At 37.4% G+C, this 26,510-nt stretch overlaps 1 protein-coding gene across 1 annotated transcript; it reads right to left on the minus strand.

Annotated features, from left to right (window-relative positions):
• Positions 1-26,205, minus strand: LOC130463286 (uncharacterized). The gene is made up of 2 exons (XM_056832375.1): positions 25,602-26,205; positions 1-251 (listed from the first exon to the last, which is right to left on the minus strand). The coding sequence occupies exons 1-2, from the start codon at positions 26,203-26,205 to the stop codon at positions 1-3; spliced, it is 855 nt and encodes a 284-aa protein (XP_056688353.1).
• Positions 26,206-26,510: the final 305 nt, after the last annotated feature.

Here is a 26,510-nt window from a genome sequence, read left to right on the forward strand (position 1 = left end):
CTAGTCAAGACTTTCATTGCCAGTCTGCTCCTGAAATACAACAACCACATGAAGTTTTTGGGTCTCTAAACCATTGAAAGGGCATACATATTGGGCTGGACATTGAGGATGACTTAATGAAGGAAACCATCGGCACCCACTCCTTATACAGAAAAATGAAGGGGTATGAAAATTGAATATGGACCCAAGATTCACGAGGTCAATGCACTCAAGGCTCCTCACCCCCAAAGCAACTTCTCCCAGAGCAATGGCTTAACTAAGAACCACAATGGCAATCAGCGCAACTTTTAAAACGACCTCAAAGGTTGTTCACTAACCTGAGTGAGTTCAATGATAAAACTATAACCCACTCATCAACAATGCCCTCTAATTAGCTGAAGAACGACCCTCGACACCCTAGAATGACTGAAGAGACCATCCAGAGGAGAACCTATCAAATATAGTAACTTCAATAAATAGAAAACATCCTAAAATAGACTATACACGTACTAGACCTGATCAAAAGGCGGGCCGGGATGGGTTTGGGCCGGGCCGAGGGCATAAAAATCTGCCCATTATGTCGGGCCAAACTTTGGGCCAATTTTTTGTTCTTAAAACCCGTTATTTCGGGCCAAAAATAACGGGCTTTTCGGGCCATTTTCGGGTCGGGCCAAATTTATAACTAAAAATGATGTTTTACGTTGTCCAAAGCCCGCAATTTTTTTTAAAAGTTCGGGTTGGGCCCAAAAACAGGGCCGGAAATGTATGTCCAAAACCCAGTAATTTTCGGGCCGAGTCGGGTCGGGCCAGCGGGTCGGGCCATCGTTGATCAGCTCTAACACGTACATAGACGCATTCGCATCCCGATACAACTTACTATGTGATTGCATCGATTGAAAGATAGAATATAATTGTCCATGTTACAACACACCTGTATGAGCCACAACGTTCTAGTGCTTGCCTTCAAGTTCTAGAATAACACATCTCAGATAATAACACTTCCCTAACTCATACTTATTGGGCACAATAAATGTAAATGTTATCCCAAGTTACTTAAACATGCTTACGAGTTCCTAGAACACGCTCATTAGCTCATTTAGCAAATGATACGTCCTTACAAAGTCAAAGTATGTCTTATATGTTATGATTTGGATCATGCACATCACATGATTGTATAGGCCTTGGAATAAGATTTCCTTAGACTTAAAATAAGCCTAAATCAGATTCAAAACGAATAAAGTCAAAGGATTTTACTTGGGCTTTGCAAAAATGGACCGACTGAAGGAAATATGTCCTTCACCCAAGGTGCATTAAGTCTAATACCAAGGTTCAGATTAATTGCGAACAATTAATTCAGTGAGATCAAGTGATCGGAACAGCTAGCTTGAGCAATGCTTCCGATTAGTGAATTCTAATGAATATTAAACTCAGAGCTTACTCTTGACTGAACCTACAAAGTCACACCAATGACACGTAATAGATCACCGGATTAAATGAATCGGAAATTTATTTAATAGCTTTTCGGGAATTAGTTGGAAAACGTATTATACGATACGACCTTGCATCGGAATCGTATATCCTATCGCGAATATTCGTAAGCTAGGCGAAACGAATAAATCGTATCGTACGACGGTGATTCGTCGTATACGAAACGATAAATAATATCCGGAACGATATTAAGTCGCGACTACGAAGAGCGGCCCACGAGCCGAGTGCACGAGGCACTCAAGGCCCATGGGCGCGCTGGGCATGCAAGCAAGGCCGCAATAACACGGCAGCGCTGGCCCATGGCCGAGCGAGCTGCGCGTGTGTGCGCGCGTGCCGAAGCAGCGACACAGCAACAGCAAGCGCGGCCCACGGCCCAGCGCGCTGTGCTCGTGTGCTCTTGCGCGGGCTTGCTGGCCGGCCTTGCCCTTGTGGCTTGGTCGGTTAGTAAGGTTATGTTAATAACCTTCTATTCCTTTTTCCAACACATACAATTCAGTCATACTCAAAACCCTAGAGTCACATAGAACCCTAATTCTCTCTATGCCTCCAAAGTGAGTTCTTCCCAAAAAGCAAAGTATCTTGATCGATTGTCTAAGCTACGATAATCAAGACGGATCTGATCGTGTCGGTGAACCAAGTAGAGGAACGACAAGTGGAGTTCTAAGTTCGTGTTCGTTGACAATTTGTGGAAAACATGCTTCAAACATAAGTATGCTTAATGTGTGCTTTATACATGCTTCTTGGCTTTGGGGATTGTTTCCGCACATGTTATTATGTTTAACTGTATTCCCCAACACCGACCTCCACTCTTTGGGCCATAACTCGAGGTTTACGAAGCCCACTGTTGCAAGACTTGCGGCATAGGAAAGTTGGGTTCCATAACTTTCCAACAATATATTATTTTCAACAATCCGAATTCGTATAAAGAAGTTATGAGCTGTTAAAGATCAAAATTTCTGGAATCCGCCGAGCATATTTGCATGCGCTAGAAATTTCTAGCACTAGCAGATATGCGCTAGAAATTTCTAGCGTAAGCATATTGTGCGCCAGAATTTTCTAGCGCTTACACTGTTTTAGTCCTAATGTAATACGTTTACACTTACAATTTTAACGAATCTGCTACAGTTTATGTCGGCTTCTAATATGATTCTACCTACAATTATATCTAAGTTAGTAATCCTAATTCTACCCCAATTCCCCCAACCTACACTATAAATACAAATGCACCCCAATTTCTGTTAGATTATGAACAATATAAACAATATAATTCATGTGGAAAAACCATAAAGCCAGGAATCCAAATTAATTAATTACCACATTGTCAATTAGCATAATTTAGGGTACATACAATGTGATGCGTGCCTTCCCTGGCTGCTCCCGAACCGAACAAGAACAAGTCTTTAGAGCTCCAAGTGTCGCCCCTCCGTAGATAGTCCACATCATGTTTGGATCCGCCTTAGGTTCAACCAACTAGGATATTCGCTAAGGTTTTATGCACTCGGGTTAGGCTATGAATTATGTTCTCCCTTGAACACAATCCATGTAAAGTATATGTTATGAGTTGTTGATGAGCGACATTTATGTCGCTCTTAGCTTAGGATTTTAGTTAATTTTATTAGCAATTTATTATTATTTTTGCTTAGTTTTATCGTTTTTAGTTCATTTATCGCATTTTTGCATTAATCGTAATATTTTCTCGTCTTGCATAGATTTTAGTCGTTTTTGCTCTAAACGTGCCTCTTGTGCGCATTCTTATTGCGTAAGGGTCATTTTGAGTATTCACGTGTTAATAATGTGTCATTATGCTTGTCAACGAGTTATATGTTTTGCGATTTGTAAAAATGCTAAACGAATTAATAATATGATTTTCGATTTTTAATAATGTGCTTTACGATTTACTATTTTGCTATGCGACTCTTTATGATGTGCAGCGACGGAGCTTATTGCACACGGATTCCAAGCAAGCCACGAGTTGTGGCAGCATTTCACGAACAACAACAGCAGCTCAGAACAGCAGCAATGGCACGCAAACAGACCAGCCACAACAGCCTTGTACACGAGCCTTTGCAGCAGCCTCGTGGACTCATTCTCACGAGCTTTGAAGTATCTTGACAGCAGCAACAAAGGAGCTAGCAAGGACGAACAGCAGCCCTGCAGCATCACACTACAACAACACTCGAGCAGAACAACAACATCACAAGAACAGCTACAGCAGCGCGCAACATAACAACTTCTACAGTGTTGTGCGACCGAACAGTCTGGTTGTGCGGTCGCACATGCCTGTTGTGCGGTCGTGGTACAGAACTCGGGCGCACAGCTGGGCAGAATGTTTACAGTAGCTCCTGATTTTTGTTGTGCGACGGAACAGGAAGTTGTGCTACCGAACATAACCTTGTGCGACCACACGTACCCTCTATTCGATCGCACAGCTGCGCGGGTTTGCTATTATAAAAAGAGAATTTGCAGCATTGTTTGAGAGAGTTTTTTTTATATAGTTAGTTAGTTACATTTTCAGATTTTGATAATTAGAATTCTAGAGAGAGAATTAGATTAGGGCTTAGATTAGAGGTTCGGATTAGGATTCTTAGCTTCAAATTCTTCAATTCTTAGTTGATTCAAACTCTAAATTTCAGATTTCTTTTCTCTTTCATTTGAGTTTTGTTCTTCAATTGTGTTCTTCAATTTTGACGCAATTTCAATCATTCAAGGTATAATTCTTACTTTTCTCTTTAATTTGTTCTTTCATTCTTTAAACGCTTCATTAATTTCGTTTAAGCTTTGATTTCATTGTTGAATTTTAGATATAGTTTCATATTTTGAATTTTCTTGATTTTCCCCCAATTTTGATATTTGAATTTTCTGATTTTTGTTGATTCAATTAGTTTCATTAATTCAATTAGTTTCATGATTAGGCTTAGTTTTAGTTTAATCTTAGTCATAATCATGCCTATTGAGTAGTCATATTCTAGAGATTTGGGTTGAAGCCTTAGGAATGAATTTGGGGAAATTGTAGGGAAATTCATGTTGATGTTGTAATTAAATTTAATTTGATGCTAGGAATTCCATGACTAGTGAATTAGTAGTTGCAAATGCTAGTTCAATTAGAATATATTGGAGTGCTTCATTTTGATTTGGCAAGAGATTGTGAATCTCTATGTTGCATGTGAAAAGTTGGTTTCAATTGCTAGTTGTTTAGTCTTAGGATTATGCGAGAGCTCTTCCTAGATTAGAGAGATAAGCGCGTTCTATCCGAGAGGTGGTGAGCGCGTCATTCGATGCTTTTCCCCTATTTGTCAAGTCGTTGCATAATCATTGTGTGTTGACCTTTGTCCTTCTCCTAATTCAACTTCCATTGCCGATTCCCGAATTCTCTAGAATTTCTTTACTTGTTCATTATTTCATATTTTTCTTGCTTTCAATAGATTCATACTTACATAAACTCATTTTCCATTCGAACTAGCTTTTGAACACATTAGATTGAAAAGTCAAACATATTCATTCTCTTGGGACGATCCCTATGGAGTTTATAATTTTTTTTTTGACAAAGGTGTATTCGTCAACGACCAAAAATACCTATGTCAAAATGGCGCCGTTGCCGGGGAATGGCATCATTGTTTGATTTTTCTTTCTAGTTCACTAGTCTAGTTCATTTTTCATTATCTTTTTTTTTGAAAACCAAAAAAATGGCAACTTCCTTTGTTTCTCAAAATGATGAATCGATTACACTTGATGATCTTCTCTATCTCCATGATAATTTCCTAAGCTCTTTGAAAGTTGAATCTCCCAAATCATTGTTTGAGATGCACCTTTTCATGAAGTATCTTGAAATTCAAGAAGAGCAAAGAATATATTCTAGTTTGAATTTATTTGAGGTCATGTCCCAACGAGTTGTAAAAGGCTTTTTGGGAATCTCTAACCTAATGCAAGAATCTATTAAGGGCGGAGAAGGGATGATTTTGAGGCTATATTGCCACCAATGATGCATGACATTGAGGAGTTGAGTATTGGAGAGTTTGTTCCTACTCGTTCCTCTTTGAGTGAATTCCTTGATGATGGTGATGAAAATCTATTTGCTCCCTTTTGCCTTGAAGTGCTTAAGTCGATTCAAATTGAGGATGAAAGTGAATGTGCCAACCAAAAACAATTTCCTCAAGGTATTAAGAGAATTGAGGATGTGGAAGTCCCATCTTTGAATGAAGGATCCTATGTTGAGATTTCTTGTGCTCTTTGTGATGTGAGTGAAGTTGCTTGTGAAACTTTTGTTCCCACTCCCTTCCCTCATTCCCCCTTCCGAAAGAAGAAACTCAACATTTATCCTTCATTTCCCATCTCTTTTCCCTTTTTATCCCCACTCCCACCGCTTGTGGATTCTTTTTCCTCCATTGATCCTAATGATTCTCCTTCCTCAAAGGAGCAAGAAGAAGGGAGTATTTCTTTTGTTTTTCATTTTGATTTTTCTTATTTTTGGCTCCCCACACCCCGTAGGCATAGAGTTTCTTTCTACTTTGTGCTTGCTTCCCATTCGACTCTTGCCTACTTGATGTTCTTAGATATGTTTTCCATTGCATATGACAAACTATTGCGATCATTGTCGGGGTACTTAGTAGAGGTAAAAGTCGTCAAGCTAATGACGTAAAAAGAGCTCTTCTCAGGAGGCAACCCGTGGGTGTTGGCCATTTGGCCCATGTATACTAATTTTTTTTGATTTTTGAAGTTTTTGTGCCTCAAGCTTTCTTGATGTGGAAATCTTTGCATTCACCTTTGCCATGCCCGGTTATTCTTATTGGCGAGTTCGTTCGTTATTACGGTTCTTTGCGGGACTTGCTCCCACGACATCTCCGGTAATATCCTTCTAACTCACATGCATTCTTTGGGATCGGGCATATTTCTTGTGGGGCATTGGTTGGATGGGTAGCTATGCCCCTCCTAGTTTCATTTTAGACCTTGAGGACATGGCCTAATTCAAGCTTGGGGGGAGATTCTATTGTTTGCTACTATGATCTCCATGTGATGTATTGCTTGATTTTGTGAATATTTTGTGATTTTGTGCATATTTCTTGATTAGTTTCATTGATTTTCTTTATTTTCTTTATTTTACTTTTCTTTTTACTTCCTTTTCTTTTCCTTATTTTCTTTTCCATTTTCATTTTCTTTCTTTTTCCTTTTCGATCTTAGTCAAGGCAAGTTTTTCTAGCTTTTAGGCATTATTCTTGATTTGGGCATAATAAAAATGGAACTTGTAGGTTAGAATGCTTTTATTCCCAATTGGTAGATGTGTGCACGGTTTTCAATGTCTTGGTTCGAGTCTAGGATTTAGGTGTTAAGAAAGTCGGTTAGAACTTTGGATAGCATGAGTCATGAACCCTTGGTTTGTGGTAAGACGGTGTCGATCTCTCTAGTGACTTGAAACCGGAGAGGGTAGTATTTGCTCCCATTTGTGAGGATCATGTTCATTTTAGCCCAAACACATGTATACATATATCGAGTGGCATGGATCCTTGGATTGACTTTCTTATATCCCGAATTTGACTTTTTCCTTCCCGAGACCGCGACCGAACTACTTTAGGGGACGATAGAGGCATTTCTTTCGGTGACTATTTTTCTTTTTAGTTTAGGACTTTATTTTCTATTTTTCTCATATATTTTTGTTTGCACTTGCCCCCTTGCTAGCCATTTGAGCCTTGCCCCTTCATTTCTTATAAGCTCATTACAAGCCTATTAGCCTTTGTTTTATTTTCACCCTTAGAAGTGATAGTGAAGCTTTGTGTTATTGTGCTTGATGGTTTTGAATGATTATGCAATGATAAGGAATGATTGATGTTGGTTAGAATGGAAAATTTTGGGAAATATGTTGTATATAGTGAATAAATAAGCATATGCAAAAAAAAAAACGAAAACTTTGAAAAAGCCAAAAATAGAGAAAAACAAGGCAATGAGAAAAGTTTCAATTGAAACACAAAAAAAGGAGAAAATCAAATCAAGAAAAGTTCAAAAAGATTTTTGATTTAGTTTTGTTGTTGAATAAGCTTGGGGGTACCCCAAATAAGTGGCATGAGTTTGTTTTGGTTCGATTTGCTTGAGTAAGTTCATTTTTGCGCTTCACTTTAGGATTGAGCACCAATTTCCAAATTTGTTCCACGCCCTTAGCCCTAGCCTATAAGTTACACCATAAAAGCCCTCTTGACCCTTTTGAGTTGAGTCATTGTCGGTGGAGGGAGGATTTGGTCAAATTTATGGAATGGGATTGTCATGCTAAGATGTCGAGTAACCTTCTCTCCTCTCTTGCAATTCTTGTCTTTTCCGCCGCCTTCGCGGCGTCACGAGAAACTATCTTTGAGGGTGAATGGGATCTAGAGAGTTGACGCGGTAAGATCGGTTGAAGGGGAATAGATAAGTGCAAATCCTTAGTTCTCTTTGATTCACACTTAAATCCTTCACTCGACTTAGGACATTGGTTAGCGTGCATCCGTTTATCGGTTAGTAATATTAGCATTCTTTCGTGCTCGTTCCATAATAAAGGCCATTTTCTTGAATTTTGTAGTTTTATTTTACTTTCTTTTCTATTCTTTTCCTTTCTTTTCTTTTCTTTTCTTTTCTTTTCTCTTTCTTTTCTTCCCTTTTTCTTGGTTTGTTTTCCTTTTAGGTCTTGCCTTGATTATGTTTTTGGAAGAGTTATGGGTGGTTCTCTTTGGAAACCCTTGCGAGATCCCACTCGCCCTCATGAGTGATTGTGGGGTTCAAAGAGCTTGTTGCATGCGCTTAAATGCAACCGTGATTCCTACGAAAGTGAGTTAGTGTGCATTCTTTTAGTTCTTATTTTCGTAATTTTGATTTTGAATAATTAAGCTCATTCTCCTCTCCATTTCTCATTCTAGCTTTGCTTGAGGACAAGCAAATGTTTAGCTTGGGGGAGTTTGATGGGCGACATTTATGTCGCTCTTAGCTTAGAATTTTGGTTCATTTTATTAGCATTTTATTATTATTTTTGCTTAGTTTTATCGTTTTTAGTTCGTTTATCGCATTTTTGCATTAATCGTAATATTTTCTCGTCTTGCATAGATTTTAGTCGTTTTTGCTCTAAACATGCCTTTTGTGCGCATTCTTATTGCGTAAGGGTCGTTTTGAGTATTAAATGTGTCATTATGCTTGTCGACGAGTTATATGTTTTGCGATTTGTAAAAATGCTAAACGAATTAATAATATGATTTTCGATTTTTAATAATGTGCTTTACAATTTACTATTTTGCTATACGACTCTTTATGATGTGCAACGACGAAGCTTATTAACTTGCTCCCCATCAGCCTTGCAAGCCACGAGTTGCTGCACATGGATGCCAAGAAGGCCACAAGTTGTTGCAGCATTCCATGAACAACAACATTAGCTCAGAACAGCAGCAATGGCACGCAAACAGGCCAGCCACAGCAGCCTTGTACACGAGCCTTTGCAGCAGCCTCGTGGACTCATTCTCACGAGCTTTAAAGTATCTTGACAAAAACAACAAAGGAGCTAGCAAGGACGAACAGCAGCCCTGCAGCATCACACTACAACAACACTCGAGCAGAACAACAGCATCACAAGAACAGCTACAGCAGCGCGCAACAGAACAGCTTCTACAGTGCTGTGCGATCGAACAGTCTGGTTGTGCGGTCGCACAGGCCTGCTGTGCGGTCGTAGTACAGAACTCGGGCGCACAGCTGCGCATAATGTTTACAGTATCTCCTTATTTTTGTTGTGCGACCGAACAGGAAGTTGTGCGACCGAACATAACCTTGTGCGATCACACGTACCCTCTATTCGATCGCACAGCTGCGCGGGTTTGCTATTCTAAAAAGAGCATTCGCAGCATTGTTTCGAGAGAGTTTTTTTTACGTACTTAGTTAGTTTCATTTTCGGATTTTGATAATTAGAATTCTAGAGAGAGAATACGATTAGGGCTTAGATTAGAGGTTAGGATTAGGATTCTTAGCTTCAAATTCTTCAATTGTTAGTTGATTCAAACGCTAAATATCAGATTTCTTTTCTCTTTCATTTGAGTTTTGTTCTTCAATTGTGTTCTTCAATTTTGACGCAATTTCAATCATTCAAGGTATAATTCTTACTTTTCTCTTTAATTTGTTCTTTCATTCTTTAAATACTTCATTAATTTCGTTAAAGCTTGGATTTCATTGTTGAATTCTAGATTTAGTTTCATACTTTGAATTTTCTTGATTTTTCCCCCAATTTTGATATTTAAATTTTCTGATTTTTGTTGATTCAATTAGTTTCATTAATTCAATTAGTTTCATGATTAGGCTTAGTTTTAGTTTAATCTTAGTCATAATCATGCCTATTGAGTAGTCATAGTCTAGAGATTTGGGTTGAAGCCTTGGGAATGAATTTGGGGAAATTGTAGGGAAATTCATGTTGATGTTGTAATTAAATTTGATTTGATGCTAGGAATTCCATGACTAGTGAATTAGTAGTTGCAAATGCTAGTTCAATAAGAATATATTGGAGTGCTTCATTTTGATTTGGCAAGAGATTGTGAATCTCTATGTTGCATGTGAAAAGTTGGTTTCAATTGCTAGTTGTTTAGTCTTAGGATTATGCGATAGCTCTTCCTAGATTAGAGAGCTGAGCGCGTTCTATCCGAGAGGTGGTGAGCGCGTCATTCGATGCTTTTCCCCTATTTGTCAAGTCGTTGCATAATCATTGTGTGTTGACCTTTGTCCTTCTCCTAATTCAACTTCCATTGTCGATTCCCGAATTCTCTAGAATTTCTTTACTTGTTCATTATTTCATATTTTTCTTGCTTTCAATAGATTCATACTTACATAAACTCATTTTCCATTCGAACTAGCTTTTGAACACATTAGATTGAAAAGTCAAACATATTCATTCTCTTGGGACTATCCCTATGCTTGCCGCTATAGCTCATATAGCCGGTTAGTTAGGAGTTTATAAATTTTTGTTTGACAAAGGTGTATTCGTCAACGACCAAAAATACCTATGTCAGTTGTATATAAATTGTGAATTAGAGTTCTACTAGGAAACCAATTACTAACCTTATTAGGATTATAATTAATTAGAATCATAGGATTAATTAAACACCTAGTGTTTGAATTTAATACTAACTATCTAATTTTACTATAAGTAGGAAAACTATACTTCAGGTCCAAATTACTTGGCACCTAAGTAATCGTACAAGTCTTGGTGCACAAGACGAATGCCACCAACACAGCCACGAAGGCCCACGCTGCACGCACGCCTGGCCTGGCCCAAGCGAACCTCTTGTAGGGGAATACAGTTAAATACATATAACATGTGCGGAAGATCCCCAAAGCCAGGAAACATGTATAAAGCACAGATTAAGCATACTTACATTTGAAGCGTGTTTTCCCGAGTTTAGTATCAACGAACACAAACAAAGAACTCCAATTGTCGTTCCTCTATTTGGTTCACCGACACGTTCAGATCCGTCTTGATAATCGTAGCTTAGACAATATTCAAGAGTGATTTCTTTTTTGGGAAGAACAGTTTTGTGTAGAGAGCAAAACTGAAACTACGTAATTTGTGAGTTAGGTTTAGGTTAGGGAAAAACTGATTAGTAAGTGTGGAATATAACCTAGGTTATATTATGTGTAACCAACCAAGGCACAAGGCCTTAATCGGCCACACACTCACACTCACCGCAAGCCACATCCACATGCAAGCCCACCGCAGGCCGAAGCCCACAGCAGCCGAGCAGCAGCGATGGGCCGCGGGCCTCGCTTGCTTTGCTCGCTGCTTGCTGCCCTTTGTGCGCGCACACTTCTGCCGCGGGCTGGCTTGCTTGCTGCGCTCAAGCTTGCTGGCTCGTTGGGCCTTGCACGCTTGGCTCGACGGGCCGGATGCTTCGTTGCGGCTTGTATTCGCGACTAACGCCTTACGAGTATTATTTATCGTATCGTACACGACGAATCACCGTCGTACTATACGATTATTCGTTTCGCCTAGCTTACGAATATTCGCGATACGATATACGATTCTGGTCCAGCGTCATATCGTATATTATGTTTTTCCGAACTAATTTCCGAAATGCTATTAAATGAATTTCCGATTCATTTAATCCGGTGATCTGTTACATGCGATTGGTGTGACCTTAAAGGTTCAGTCAAGAGTAAGCTGTGAGCCTAATATAGATTAGAACTCACTGGTCGGAAGCATTGCTCCAGCTAGCTGTTCCGATCACTTGATCTCACTGAACTAATTGTTCGTAATTAATCCGAACGTTGGTATTAGACTTAGTGCACCTTGGGTGAAGGACACATTTCCTTCACCTCTGGCATGCTCCCACTGATGTGAGTGCCACAGACTCTAGCATGTACATTTTGAAGGAAATAATGCCCTTGGTCCAAAGTATGCATTTAATGTTAAGTCTAATAAATGCGGTGCAGTATTAATTAACAAGTTAATAAATTCAGTGAGATCAAGTGAGCTGAATGCCTAGCTAGAGGCCGCTTTAGTTCAAGTGGAATTAATGATATTAATCCACAACTTACTCTTGACTGAACCCGTAGGGTCACACAAATATTACATAAAAGGATCAAGTATTTAATGGCATTAAATACTCCATATATGGATATTCAGAATCGACGGATCTTGGTTTCAGTGGGAGCTGAGATCGTCAAAGGCAAACAATGAATACTCCGGAAACGATGATATTGCCGGAAACGGAAATATGGATCGTATCGGAAATATAAATATTATCCAAGTCGTAGATGTTGCCGGAAACGGAAACATGGTACGTTTCGGAAAATATTATTGGAAATGGAAATATTGCCGGAATCTGAAATATTGCCGGAAACGGAAATATTGTCGAGATCGGAAATATTATCGGAATCGGAAAATAATTCCGGAAACGGAAATTATTTGTTCGAAACGGAAATTAATTCCGGAATCGGAAATGTTAAATATTGTTCGTATCGGAAATGAATTCCGGAATCGGGAAATTAATCGGAAGCGCATCGTACGAATTAGCATCGGACGAGACTTGCTAGACGAAGGCCCAACACGAAGCCAGGCCCGCATCCAGCAAGCCAAGCGCCCAACACAACGCTGCTAAAGCTTCGCCAGGCCCAGCAAGGCCATGGCGCACGCGCAAGGCTAGCGCGGGCTGTGCGGTGCTCGTGCTCGTGCAACGATTGTGTTCGATACGAATCCTAAAGGTAATGGAATTCGTTCTATGATTAAATCCTATTCCTAATAGATAGAATTAGTTTAAAAGAGTTTTCATGAAATTCTAATTAAACTAATTAGTATCCTAATAGGATTCTAAATCCTTTTCCATAGCCCTATAAATATGTGCCTAGGTTCACAATTTATGGACGAGGTTTTCAAGTATTCAGAGTGACATTTTGAGAGCAAAATTTCAGTCACATTGTTGCCCTATTTAGCTGAAAATTCTAAGTACCTTAAGGGCGATTCTAGTTGGTCAATCTTAAGGCGGATCCGGACGTGCTGTGGACTTTCTACGGAGGGACGACACTTGGAGTCCTAAAGACTTGTTCTTGTTCGGTTCGGGCGCAGCTAGGGAGGGCACGCTACAAAGTGTATGCATCCTAGAATAATTATATGATTATGTGCAATTAATATGATTCCTGGCATTAAGGTTTTTCCGCATGATTTATGTTGTTCATATGTATCATAACCTAACAGTGGTATCACGAGCGTCTTATTAATTGCATGATCTATTATTTCTTAACATGGTTAAATTTTACAAATTTGCAAAGAATTAAAAGGGGTGATTAATTTTCGTAATTGTTAATTAATTGCAAATTGCGTTTATTTAATTATATGTACGCAGTTTTTCGGCAGTTTTTTCGTTACTCAACCAAATCGAGTGATTTTTGTGTCAATTCCGCATGTAAAAGGCATTCTAAAATTTTGACAAATTCGAAGCATAACTATGACTTTTCGGAGGTTTTAGTTTTTCGAACGCAAAAGTTTGTAATTTTAAGATGTTAAATTGAATATTTGCGATTCTTGTTGTTAAATCTTGAATTTTTGATTGACCTACTGTATATGTTTAACAAATTTGAATGCCTAAGCTTGTTAATTATACAACCTAATTTGTAATTGTAATTAATTTGTTGAAATTCAAATAATTTAGAATTTGATTTGATTTTCATAATTAATTGATGATTTAATTAGGTATCAATGATTAAAATCCACCATAAAAATTGTTAATTTGTGATAAATTTTAAATTTTTATGACCTAGATTTGAATCCATATTAATCGGAAATTAATTGATTATTAAATTTTTGATTTTTCGCCCTAAAATTATGAAATTAATATGATTTATTAATTTTTCGTTAATTTTGAATTAAAAATTTAATTTTTTATGAAAATCTCTCATACATGTTGCACGAACAAAGCAATGGACGCTACGTGTTACCCTTAAGGGGTGTTGTATAATGCGGGCACGCGACGACTAGCAAGGGAGCTCGTCGCCGTGCGGTACGAATGCAGCGAGCAACAAAGCATGGCGCGCGCGCGAGGCATTGGTGCTGGTCATGTGTTCTATGCGATGGGCGAGGGCGACGAGGCAAGGCACGAGCGACGAACAAGACGCGTGTGGGAAGCGATGGTGCTGCGCCACAGCGCGCCTGGCTCGCCCAAGCAAAGCAGCAGCAGAAGCGACACAGCACAGGGCTGCGCGCAGCGTGGCCAGCGATGGCTGCGTGTGCGTGTGGCGTGTGGCTGTGTGTTCCTTGTGGCTTGATGGGGCTTGGGCGCAAGCCCAAGTGCCTCGTCTTGCGACGATTGATACGTTTTGATTTTAATTTGAGATTTTCAGTTCGGAAATAATTTTAATTAACTTTAAAATTAATAATTTAAATATTTTTCTCGGAATTTAATTTTGATTATTATAATTATTATAAATTTTAATTTATACTAATTATTTTACTAAAATTAAACCTTGAATTAATTTAAATTCGTTTAATTCAACTGAAAATAAATTAAATGGATTCGATTATAATTTTATATGAGCTTTAAATTTTAATTAAACTTATATGTTTCCGGTTAGACTAGAAATACATTTTTATGTTTAAAATTATTAAAGCACATAAAGTTATTGGTTTAAGTGGGAGCCTTTAGTCATAAACTCTTGATTAGGTCTACAATCCTTTAAGGTTAAACAACTTGATTAGAATTAATAAGGACTGAATAATTGGTAGATTAATGGTGCCCTTGATTAATTGTTGCAAATATTTATGTGATGCATTACAATGTGTTTTACTAACCAGCTATGTGAAACCATAAAGCCAGGAAAGCATATTATTTACACATAATCATTTAGCATAGTTTAGATGCATACTCTTTGTTGCGTGCCTTCCCTAGCTGCGCCCGAACCGAACAAGAACAAGTCTTTAGGACTCCAAGTGTCGTCCCTCCATAGATAGTCCACAGCACGTCCGGATCCGCCTTAAGCTTGACCAACTAGGATCGCCCTTAAGGTACTTAGAATTTTAGGCACATATAGGCAATTGTATGACTGAATTTTTGCTCTCAAAAATCACTTTGAATACTTGAAATACTCGATATAAATTGTGAGCATTGATCACCTATTTATAGGGCATGGGTATCGGATATTAGAATCCTACTAGGAAACGATTTAGTGAATCTGAATTAATCTAAAATTCAATCACTTAATTTATCTAGTAGACTTAGGAAATCAATCTTATACGAATCCTAACCGATCAAGGTTTCGTACGCAAGCACAAACACTCACGCAGGCGCAGCAGCCCACGAGGGGCGCCATGCGCGCGCGCGCGCTGAGCCCAGGCCCAGCAAGTGCTCGCAGCCCACGAGGGGCGCGCGCCTGCTGGCCTTGCTCTCGCGTTTGGGCTTTGCTTGCTTTGGTCGCGCGCGGGCTTTGCTAGGCGTTGGGCCTAGCTTCGTGCTAGGCCTTGCGTCTAGCAAGCTCGTCCGATGTTTATTCGTACGATACGCTTCCGATTAAATTCCCGGTTCCGGAATTCATTTCCGATACGAACAATATTTAATATTTCCGATTCCGGAATCAATTTCCGTTTCGAACAAATATTTAATATTTCCGTTTCCGGAATTATTTTCCGATTCCGATAATATTTCCGATTCTGACAATATTTCCGTTTCCGGCAATATTTCCGATTCCGGCAATATTTCCATTTCCAATAATATTTTCCGATACGTACCATGTTTCCGTTTCCGGCAACATCTACGACTTGGATAATATTTATATTTCCGATACGATCCATATTTCCGTTTCCGGCAATATCATCGTTTCCGGAGTATCCATTTCTTGCTTGTGACGATCTCAGCTCCCACTGAAACCAAGATCCGTCGATTCCGAATATCCATAGATGGAGTATTTAATGCCATTAAATACTTGATCCGTTTACGTACTATTTGTGTGACCCTACGGGTTCAGTCAAGAGTAAGCTGTGGATTAATATCATTAATTCCACTTGAACTGAAGCGGCCTCTAGCTAGGCATTCAGCTCACTTGATCTCACTGAATTATTAACTTGTTAATTAATACTGAACCGCATTTATTAGACTTAACATAGAATGCATACTTGGACCAAGGGCATTATTTCCTTCTGTCTCCCACTTGTCCTTAGGGACAAGTGTGCATTTCCTAATTCCTTTGTCGCTCGATGCTTGCTCTTGAACATAAGGTAAGAGTTGTCATCCTTATTATGTCCATAGGTGTTCCTCAGTTTCAGAGTTCAACTGATCAAATAAACAGATAATCATAGCCTATGATTCATCCGAGCACGGCCATGCATTTCACAGTTTCTAGCTCTCCGAGTGGCCTTGTACAACTTTTAAGGATCTCATCCCGATTTATGGGAGGACAATCCCAATCTTGCGATCTTGAGATTAGACTTCGTTTGATAGGTGATTACCTGAGCGTTGCCTTTATAGCCTCCTTTTACGGTGCGACGGTTGGTCAACGTCAAAGCAACCAGTTCTCAAACAAGTAATCTCAAATCACTCAGGTATTGAGGATTTAGTGTCTAATAATTTTAATGAAATTTACTTATGACAGATTTTCATCTCTTACAGTAAAGTTTCATAGGTCTTGTCCGATACTAGTCTTCCCAAAGTAAGTATCTATGCAAATGATTATGACATTGCCATGTCCACATAGTTCAAGAAACAGAACTACTAGTCATCTTGCATTCTAATCGTCTAACGTTTTCTATGCGTCCAATTTTATAGAAAACTCCGACTAGGGACCATTTTCAACCTTTGACATTCAAGTTCACTTGATAGACATTTCTTAGTCACAGGACTGGTCCTGACAGTCTATCTTGAATATATATCGTCAAATTTGAAGGGTCTCATCATTTAATACTAAACGAAGATTAAATGGAATATGAAAATACATTTCATATATGATAAATGTTCAACCCTAATGTTCTACAGCCATGGGCCTCGAACCCATCCTTAAAACAGTTCATGGAATTCAAAGCTATGCTTGATTTCCAGTGCCACAATGTGAGTGTTGTTTCTCACTTGTTGCATAGGTTTAGTTATCATGCTTTGCCAATCTTAATATCTTTTCATCGAATGTTCTTCGAGATATGATGATAAGATCTTTTGAGTGTGTTTATTTTGTGATCTATTCCTTCTAGCTACAAGAGTAGTTCTACGCATCTTGCAATGAAGAACCATCAAGTCAGAAGACATATGATCTACCCAAGTTCAGTGAAGAACTCTTTAACATAAACAAACAACCCTGTTTTATTGCTTCTTAGGCAATAATACTTTTACTTCAACTGTTTAGGTTGCTAGTGATGCTTTGTTTGAATTTACCTATCCAAGCAGTTCATAGATATGTGGAAGACTCTCCAACTATATCTTAGAACATAGAAATTATTATTTTAATTTCCCACGCAATAACTCATGGTCTCCAATCCATGTTGCCATTTCAAAACACGATGCTCTATAGCTCGTCCTTATCAATGGTTAACTCCAAAGGGTCTTGCTTTATCCTTTGCCAGTGTTTATGCGTGTAGCATCAATATTTATCATATCTTTATTTCCTTGAATCAAGAACTATTCCTATGTACCTTTTTAAGTACCATAAGTATTCTTGATTTCAATCTAGTTGATCTTCACTTAGATCAATAGAGATTGGTATATGTTAGTCATGCCTAAAGTCATACGATACGTTTTTGGCGATCCTCATATTATATCATACATGATAAATTCTTTTGCAGAATAATTCCCAATTGAATTCTATTCATGTAAGTTTAGCTCATCTAGTTTCAGTAGATCCTAATCCAGCTAAATTCTTTAACATATAATATAGGTTAAAAATCTTACTCAGATCCTTTGATGTTTAGTAAATGCTTATACATAGTTCAAACATCCTTTACTTAGATTTATTCATATGGGTCGAATATCTCTAATGGAGTCTTTCGTGTTTGATTTAGTAAATGCCATTACTTAATCCAAAACAATATCATAAGATCTTTGTAAATAGATCTTAATACCCAGTATGTACTAAGTTTCGCCATGGTCCATCATTGATGAATAATTTCAAATCTAAGTCATTAGCATTTGAATGTTATTTTACAATAGAGAGATATGTGTGTGATACACATAGGACCAATTAAGTTTTATGTACTCCCACTAAACTTCTTATATATCTATAAGAATCACGTATATTTTATGAAACTAAAATACTTATTAGTTTCACTAAAATACATTTCTAATTCCCAATTGCTTGCTTAAATCTGTACTTAGATTTCATAAGCTAGCTTTCCTTTTCAAGCATTTATTTGGATCCACAAATCCTATGACATACCATGTACATAGTTTATTCCAACATTTTATTGAGGAATTGTTTTGTCATCCAATTGCCATATGCAATCATTGCTTGAATTATAGACTTGAGCATTACGATTATGCATGAGGTTTCAACACAATCCACGCCGTGAATTTGCTTGTAACCTTTAGCAACTAATCTAGCTTTGTGTGTGAACACAATTCCATGTTTGGTGGTTTTTATCCTTAAAACCAATTTGCAACCAATAGGTGTTTAATCTATTCTTGCAAATCAACAAAATTTCAATTTTGTCATCAAAACTTTAGGTATGTTTTATGGCCTTTAACCGTCTAAAACATTGAGTCTATATATGGCATCTAACCATTTTAGGGAATATGGGTTTCGTCATAGATTTCTGACAAGTCACTAACTCATTAATCTACGTGATAATAGTTTGACTTCAAGTTGTAGGTTTCTTCACTATCTAATAGAATAATCTCATAGTTTCAGTTATTTGAACTCTATGCCTACTTGGGTATAGAACATCAAACCATAGAATATCAACAGGCACTTTGAGACTCCTTTGAATATTCTTTTCTCCTTGAAGCACTTGTAAAGTCTTCTAAGAGATGTCTATTCTTTAAAGCCACTTCTAAAGTCCTTAAAGAATAAGTGTTCGGATTTTCTAAAGAACTTCGAAAAGCCTCCGGAATGTCCGTTTATGTTTGTTGTTTGCCTCGAAGACTTCCGAGGTCTATTTTCTCCCACTTGTCATTTTGGAAACGAATCTCCAAAAGGACATTATTTCGAGCAAACAAACATTATGTTCTCAAAATTCGTGGTAGAAAAAATACCCTTGCGTCTCATTTGAATAAATCACAATGAAACATATATCTATACTTAGGCTTTAGTTTGTCAAATAACAAACACTAAGCTCCCACTGAGTTTAGCAACTCTTTAGATATATATTATTGAAAAGATATTCTGAAATTACTTTTCAATAGCTTTGACGAATTTGGTTTAGTTCGGTGGTAATTGAGCATTTTGTTTTAGAAATTATAGGAAAAGTCTTTATGATTCATCATTGATCGAATCAAGTACTAATTGACTTCGATCATTCCAACGTAGATATGCCATATCTTATGGAGCTAGATCGTGAAATTACAACACACAATCATTGATGATCATTTTGGTCTCAAGTAATCAACAACATGATCTAACCTAGATCTTTATGATTTCTTGCCAAGTGGATTTCATACTTCTGAATCTTTGAACTAGTTAAACAGATTCAAACTTATATCACATAGAGTAAATAAACCAATATTCACTCAAATCTAGGTGAAATAATAAAGTCATGAAATCTCTTTCTTTAGCTTTGAACTCTATTGTCTACGCGTTCTAACAATAGTTCATGTATTTTGTTACTTTCAACAAGTATGACTAGCTTGTCTTGAATTGATCTAGAAATCAATCAACTTTCAAAAGTCCATCAAAATAGAGCTTTAGAACGTTAACTTGTTGATATGGTCTAAGCAACAATGCCAAAGATTTGTGGAACTCAAATCAAGGGGTTGATTTGAACCTAGTAAAGTTCTTATTGTTAAAGAGTTGTTTGTTTTAATCAAGCATATTGACTCAACCCGTAAATGACCATTTCTTTCAAATAAACAAACAAACAAGCATTGTTTTTGTTCTTCTGAATGTGAGTCTTTCTGTGTTTGAAGCATAAATTTAGGTATGCTGATTATGGAACAAAATAGCCATTAAGTTCCAGCCTTGAAAGGACTTAAAACAAACCAGATGACCCTACAACTAATGTAGCATTGCCATGCTTCAATTCCCACTTGTAGGTCATTAGTGTAGCCTAGCTTCCATTGTTGAGTTATTACCGAAGTAAGTACCTCAAGCGGTATATGATACCAAGGAAGTTTGATTGCTAGGACACTTCTCTTTAAACATAAACTTATAGGTAGAAACGGAATCGTAAATTCTTTCATTTGTTCCTTGTTTTCCTATTTCTTGTACCCTTTCTTATAGTCTTAAGAATTGAATTCTCTAGTGTTGACTTTTATACTTTGTTTAGACATGTCCAATGTCACTGCAACAAAGTTCTTACCATTTTATTTATGTTGAATATTTTGTTTCAACTAGATGATCTTACCAGAAGCTTCTAAAGTTCTCTAAGCATCGATCTATTCGAATGTCTAGGGTCTAGACTTATTCGAGAATTAAATGGAAAAAGATTTTAGGTTGTTAAACATTGGTAAAGTTGGGCGTTTAAACTCAATGCTTTATGATTTCAAAACTACATTGTATTTTGAATTTACAAGCACCAATCAGTTTGCCATTCGACTTTGATACTCGAAAACAACCATAAAAGTCACTATAAGAAACGTACATTTAAATTGCTCATTTGCTCTCATTTCCGTGAATCGTTCTTGGATTCACTACCAATCGCGGAAATTTACTGTTACCTTCTAAAAGGATTCACTGCAGTGCAAGATATTTAATTATAAACAATAATTAAAACATTCATTGAAGCATGCAAAGTCTAAACATTTATCATGAGTAATAACTTGAAAATTAAAGCAATCATGCAATTCAAACAAGTTATTAGCATTTTATTCGAATTTATTGTTCCGGCAGGTGTGAATAAAATGATTCCAAGATCCTTAAATCATTGAATAATTAAGCACATTATGTATTTTGACTCAATTCTAAAATATTTTAGGTAAGCAAAAGCCTTTTGCTAATAGTCTAGAAACTACTCTTGGTTGATAGGCACGTCTAAGAACTTATTAGGTAAACCTATCGAATTTTCCACGACATAAAAGGACTCCTTACTTATATCGTTGAGTTTCACCAAAACTAACGTGTACTCACAATTATTTGTGTACCTTACCCCTTTAGAATCAATAAGTAACACCTCGCTATGGCGGAAAACTATTACTAAGATTGATGTAAAGGTTATCCAAGTAAGTGTTATTTTCGCATGGCACCTTTTAACTCAATTTTTAAGTTTGGAACTTAAGGCTCTTATTATGTTGGTTAGATTTTAAGTGAACTAAAATCCTTAATCATGCAACATAATCAAGCCACAATCTCATGCATAATTAAGACATATTTAAGAGCAATAAATAACTTAAAACATGCATAAGATAAATGTGATCTAGTATGGCCCGACTTCATCTTGAAGCTTCAACTTCAAAGTCCGTCTTGAAAATAGATTGGAAACTCCGTCTTGAATTTCACCATGGGAGGCGCCATTTTCTTCAAATAGGATCAGCTATAATTAAAAAAAGGAAAATTTGGTAATATTAATCCAACCTTTGGTCGATTTTCTTTTATTAAGCTCACCTACGACATATTTTTTAATAATCTCACCTTTACTACCCAACGACTTTTATTGGGCCCAACACGTCATAAACCTATTGTAGGCGGTAATATGTCCCTACGTGGCAGTACTCTCTCTCGATATATTCCGTCATCATCATCAATTCATCACCATCTCGATGACTTTTTCACCGACTACCGATCACTTAAGCCTAATAAAAGTCGTTGGGTAGTAAAGGTGGGATTATTAAAAAATATGTCGTAGGTGGGATTAATAAAAGAAAACCGGCCAAAGGTTGGATTAATATTACCAAATTATCCTTAAAAAAATTACAACTATTTGATGGTACGCATACCATATTTAAAAGCAATAAAATTTGGTACTTTAGAACAATATTACATTCAAATTAATGGTACGCAGACCATATTTTCTATCCTATTTGGGCCATACTAGTCACTTTCATTAACCTGCAAAACAGTATATATACAATATATACCATTCACCCATTCATTATCATGAATGGCCCACATAGCTGGTTAGTAAAACACATTGTAATGCATCACATAAATATTTGCAGCAATTATTCAAGGGTACCAATAATCTACCAATTATTCAGTCCTTATTAATTCTAATCAAGTTGTTTTAACCTTAAAGGATTGTAGACCTAACCAAGAGTTTATGACTAAAAATGCTCCCACTTAAACCAATAACTTTATATGCTTTACTAATTTTAAACATAAAATTGTATTTCTAGTCTAACCGGAAACATACAAGTTTAATTAAAATTGAAAGCTCATATAAAATTATAATTGAATCCATTTAATTTATTTTCAGTTGAATTAAATGAATTTAAATTAATTCAAGGATTTAATTTTAGTAAAATAATTAGTATAAATTAAAATTTATAATAATTATAATAATCAAAATTAAACTCCGAGAAAACAATTTAAATTATTAATTTTAAAGTTAATTAAAATTATTTCCAAACTGAAAATTCAAAATTAAAATCAAAACGTACCAATCGTCGCAAGACGAGGCACTTGGGCTTGCGCCAAAGCCCCATCAAGCCACGAGGCTGCGCGCCCCGCTCGATCGATCGCTGCACAAGGCACACACAGCCACACGCACACGCAGCCATCGCTGGCCACGCTGCGCACAGCCCTGTGCCGTGTCGCGTCTGCTTGCTGCGCAAGGCAGCGCGGGCCGGGCGAGGGATCGCTCCCTGCTCGCGCGTTCTGCTTGCTCGCTGGGCGAGCCATGCGCGTTGTGGCGCAGCACCATCACTGCCCACACGCGTCTTGCTCCTCGCTTGTGCCTTGCCTCGTCGCCCTTGCCCATCGCATAGCACACACGGCCAGCACCAATGCCTCGCGCGCGCGCCATGCTATGTTGCTCGCTGCATTCGTACCGCACAGGCGACGAGCTCCCTTGTTCGTCGTCGTGTGCCCGCACTATACAACACCACTTAAGGGTAACATGTAGCGTCCTTTGCTTTGCGCGTGCAACATTTATGAGCGTCTTTCATAAAAATTTAAAATTTTTAATTCAAAATTAACGACAAATTAATAAATCATATTAAATTCATATTCTTAGGGCGAAAAATCGAAAATTTATTAATCAATTAATTTCCGATTAACATGGATTCAAATCTAGGTCATAAAAATTTAAAATTTATCACAAATTAACAATTTTTATGGTGGTTTTTAATCATGGATACCTAATTAAATCGTCGATTGATTATGAAAATCAAATCAAATTCTAAATTATTCGAATTTCAACAAATTAATCACAATTACAAATTAGGTTGTATAATTAACAAGCTTAGGCATTCAAATTTGTTAAACATAAACAATAGGTCAATCCAAAATTCAATATTTAACAAGGATCGTAAATATTTAATTTAACATCTTAAAATTACAAACTTTTGCGTTAGAAAAACTAAAACCTCCGAAAAGTCATAGTTAGGCTTCGAATTTGGGAATTCTGGATTCGGCCGAAAAATAGTAGTTTTGTGAAAATTTTAGAATGCATTTTACATGCGGAATTGACACAAAAATCACTCGATTTGGTTGAGTAACGAAGAAACTGCCGAAAAAATCGTACATATAATTAAATAAACGCAATTTGCAATTAATTAACAATTACGAAAATTAATCACCCCTTTTAATTCTTTGCAAATTTGTAAAATTTAACCATGTTAAGCAATTTATAGATTATGCAAATAATAAGAGGCTCGTGATACCACTGTTAGGTTATGATACATTTGAACAACATAAATCATGCGGAAAAACCTTAATGCCAGGAATCATATTAATTGCACATAATCATATAATTAGTCTAGGATGCATACATTTTGTAGGGTGCCCTCCCTAGCTGCGCCCGAACCGAACAAGAACAAGTCTTTAAGACTCCAAGTGTCGTACCTCTGTAGAAAGTCCACAGCACGTCCGGGTCCGCCTTAACCTTGACCAACTAGAATCGCCCTTAAGGTACTTAGAATTTTCGGCTAATAGGGCAACAATATGACTGAAGTTTTGCTCTCAAAATGTCACTCTGAATACTTGAAAACTCGTCCATAAATTGTGAACCTAGGCACATATTTATAGGGCTATGGAAAGGGATTTAGAATCCTATTAGGATACTAATTAGTTTAGTTTGAATTTCATTAAAACTCTTTTAAACTAATTCTATCTATTAGGATTAGGAATTAATCAATGAACGAATTCCATTAGCTTTAGGATTCGTATTGAACAAAAACGTTGCACGAGCACGAGCGGGCTGCACAATCCGCGCAGGCCTTGCTGGGCCTGGCCTTGCACTGGGCCTGGCGTGGCCTTGGCTGCGTTTGTGTTGGGCGCTTGGCTTGTTGGACGCGGGCCTGGCTTCGTGCTGGGCCATCGTCTAGCGAGTCTCGTCCGATGCTAGTTCGTACGATTCGCTTCCGATTAATTTTCCGATTCCGGAATACATTTCCGATACGAACAATATTGAACATTTCCGATTCCGGAATTAATTTCCGTTTCGAACAAATATTTAATATTTCCGTTTCCGGAATTATTTTCCAATTCCGATAATATTTCCGATTCTGGCAATATTTCCGTTTCCGACAATATTTCCGATTCCGGCAATATTTCCATTTCCGATAATATTTTCCGATATGTACCATGTTTTCGTTTCCGGCAACATCTACGACCTGGATAATATTTATATTTCCGATACGATCCATATTTCCGTTTCCGGCAATATCATTGTTTCCGGAGTATTCATTGTTTGCCTTTGACGATCTTAGCTCCCACTGAAACCAAGATCCGTCGATTCCGAATATCCATAGATGGAGTATTTAATGCCATTAAATACTTGATCCGTTTACGTATTATTTTTGTGACCCTACGGGTTCAGTCAAGAGTAAGCTGTGGATTAATATCATTAATTCCACTTGAACTGAAGCGGCCTCTAGCTAGGCATTCAGCTCACTTGATCTCACTGAATTATTAACTTGTTAAATAATACTGAACCGCATTTATTAGACTTTATCTTTAAATGCATACTTGGACCAAGGGCATTATTTCCTTCAATATGTGCCTAGGTTCACAATTTATGGACGAGGTTTTCAAGTATTCAGAGTGACATTTTGAGAGAAAAATTTCAGTCACATTGTTGCCCTATTTAGCCGAAAATTCTAAGTACCTTAAGGGAGCTTCTAGTTGGTCAATCTTAAGGCGGATCCGGACGTGCTGTGGACTTTCTACGGAGGGACGACACTTGGAGTCCTATAGACTTGTTCTTGTTCGGTTCGGGCGCAGCTAGGGAGGGCACGCTACAAAGTGTATGCATCCTAGACTAATTATATGATTATGTGCAATTAATATGATTCCTGGCATTAAGGTTTTTCCGCATGATTTATGTTGTTCATATGTATCATAACCTAACACATTATTTATGACCTTTTGAGCTTTGTACTTATTAAAACATCGAAGATTGAGGCTGTTAGGAGCCCTTTTGCACAAAATACCTCTCTCAATGATAATGTTTGCCGCTTGGATGCGTAAAGCTCTTTGGTTCTTCCTTGAAAAGTGAGGCGGATATTCGGAATTGTGTACAAATTCTAGGATGTCTGTGAACCAAGGTCTCTCTTCTTCAGGTTCTTCCCCGAGGATAGCATAGACATATGTTGCGTCTTGGCAAGGTTCGATGATAAGGGGCATTTCAGTCAAGCCGCTTGGAATATTGATCATTGAAGCCAGTTTTGCCAGTGCGTTGGCAAATTGATTCTCTTCCCTTGGAAGGTATGTGTAACGAAGTTGTTCGACTTGCTCTGATAGTTTTGCGATATATGATTGGTAAGGGGCTAATCTTTCACTTTTGACCTTCCATTTTCTGGAAATTTGATTGACGATTAGGGAAGAATCCTCGTACACTCGAAGTTTTTGAACACCAATAGCTATGTCGGCTTCTAGACCCATTATGCATGCTTCATAATCAGTTGCGTTGTTTGTAACATTTAATTGGAGTTTTGTAGAGATTAGATTGTGAGTGCTTTCAGGAGATATAAGGATTACCCCAACACCACATCTGTTCTGATGGAAGCACCGTAAAAGTGAAGGAAGTAATGTCATTGGTCCAAGTTTGCATTAATTAAAATTTGGTTTACGCGAACGATTAAAATTAACGAATCCAATCTAAATTTTAATCCTTGAATTTTTAAATAAGCCATTTAAACATGAAATCCTATTCCCCTTGTCACCTAAACAAATTAATAAAAATTAATTTTCGACCAAAATTCTTTAATTTAGGTTAAATTGGGATTTGGGTTTATAATTAAAATTTATGAACGAAAATATTATTATAGGTTCACAATATTATAAACAATAGTAGGACAAAATTTAAATTAATTATAAGTCGATTTGTTCATATAATTAAT

The sequence above is a fragment of the Spinacia oleracea genome, chromosome 6 (genome assembly GCF_020520425.1).
Source record: "Spinacia oleracea cultivar Varoflay chromosome 6, BTI_SOV_V1, whole genome shotgun sequence".
NCBI lineage: Eukaryota > Viridiplantae > Streptophyta > Magnoliopsida > Caryophyllales > Amaranthaceae > Spinacia > Spinacia oleracea.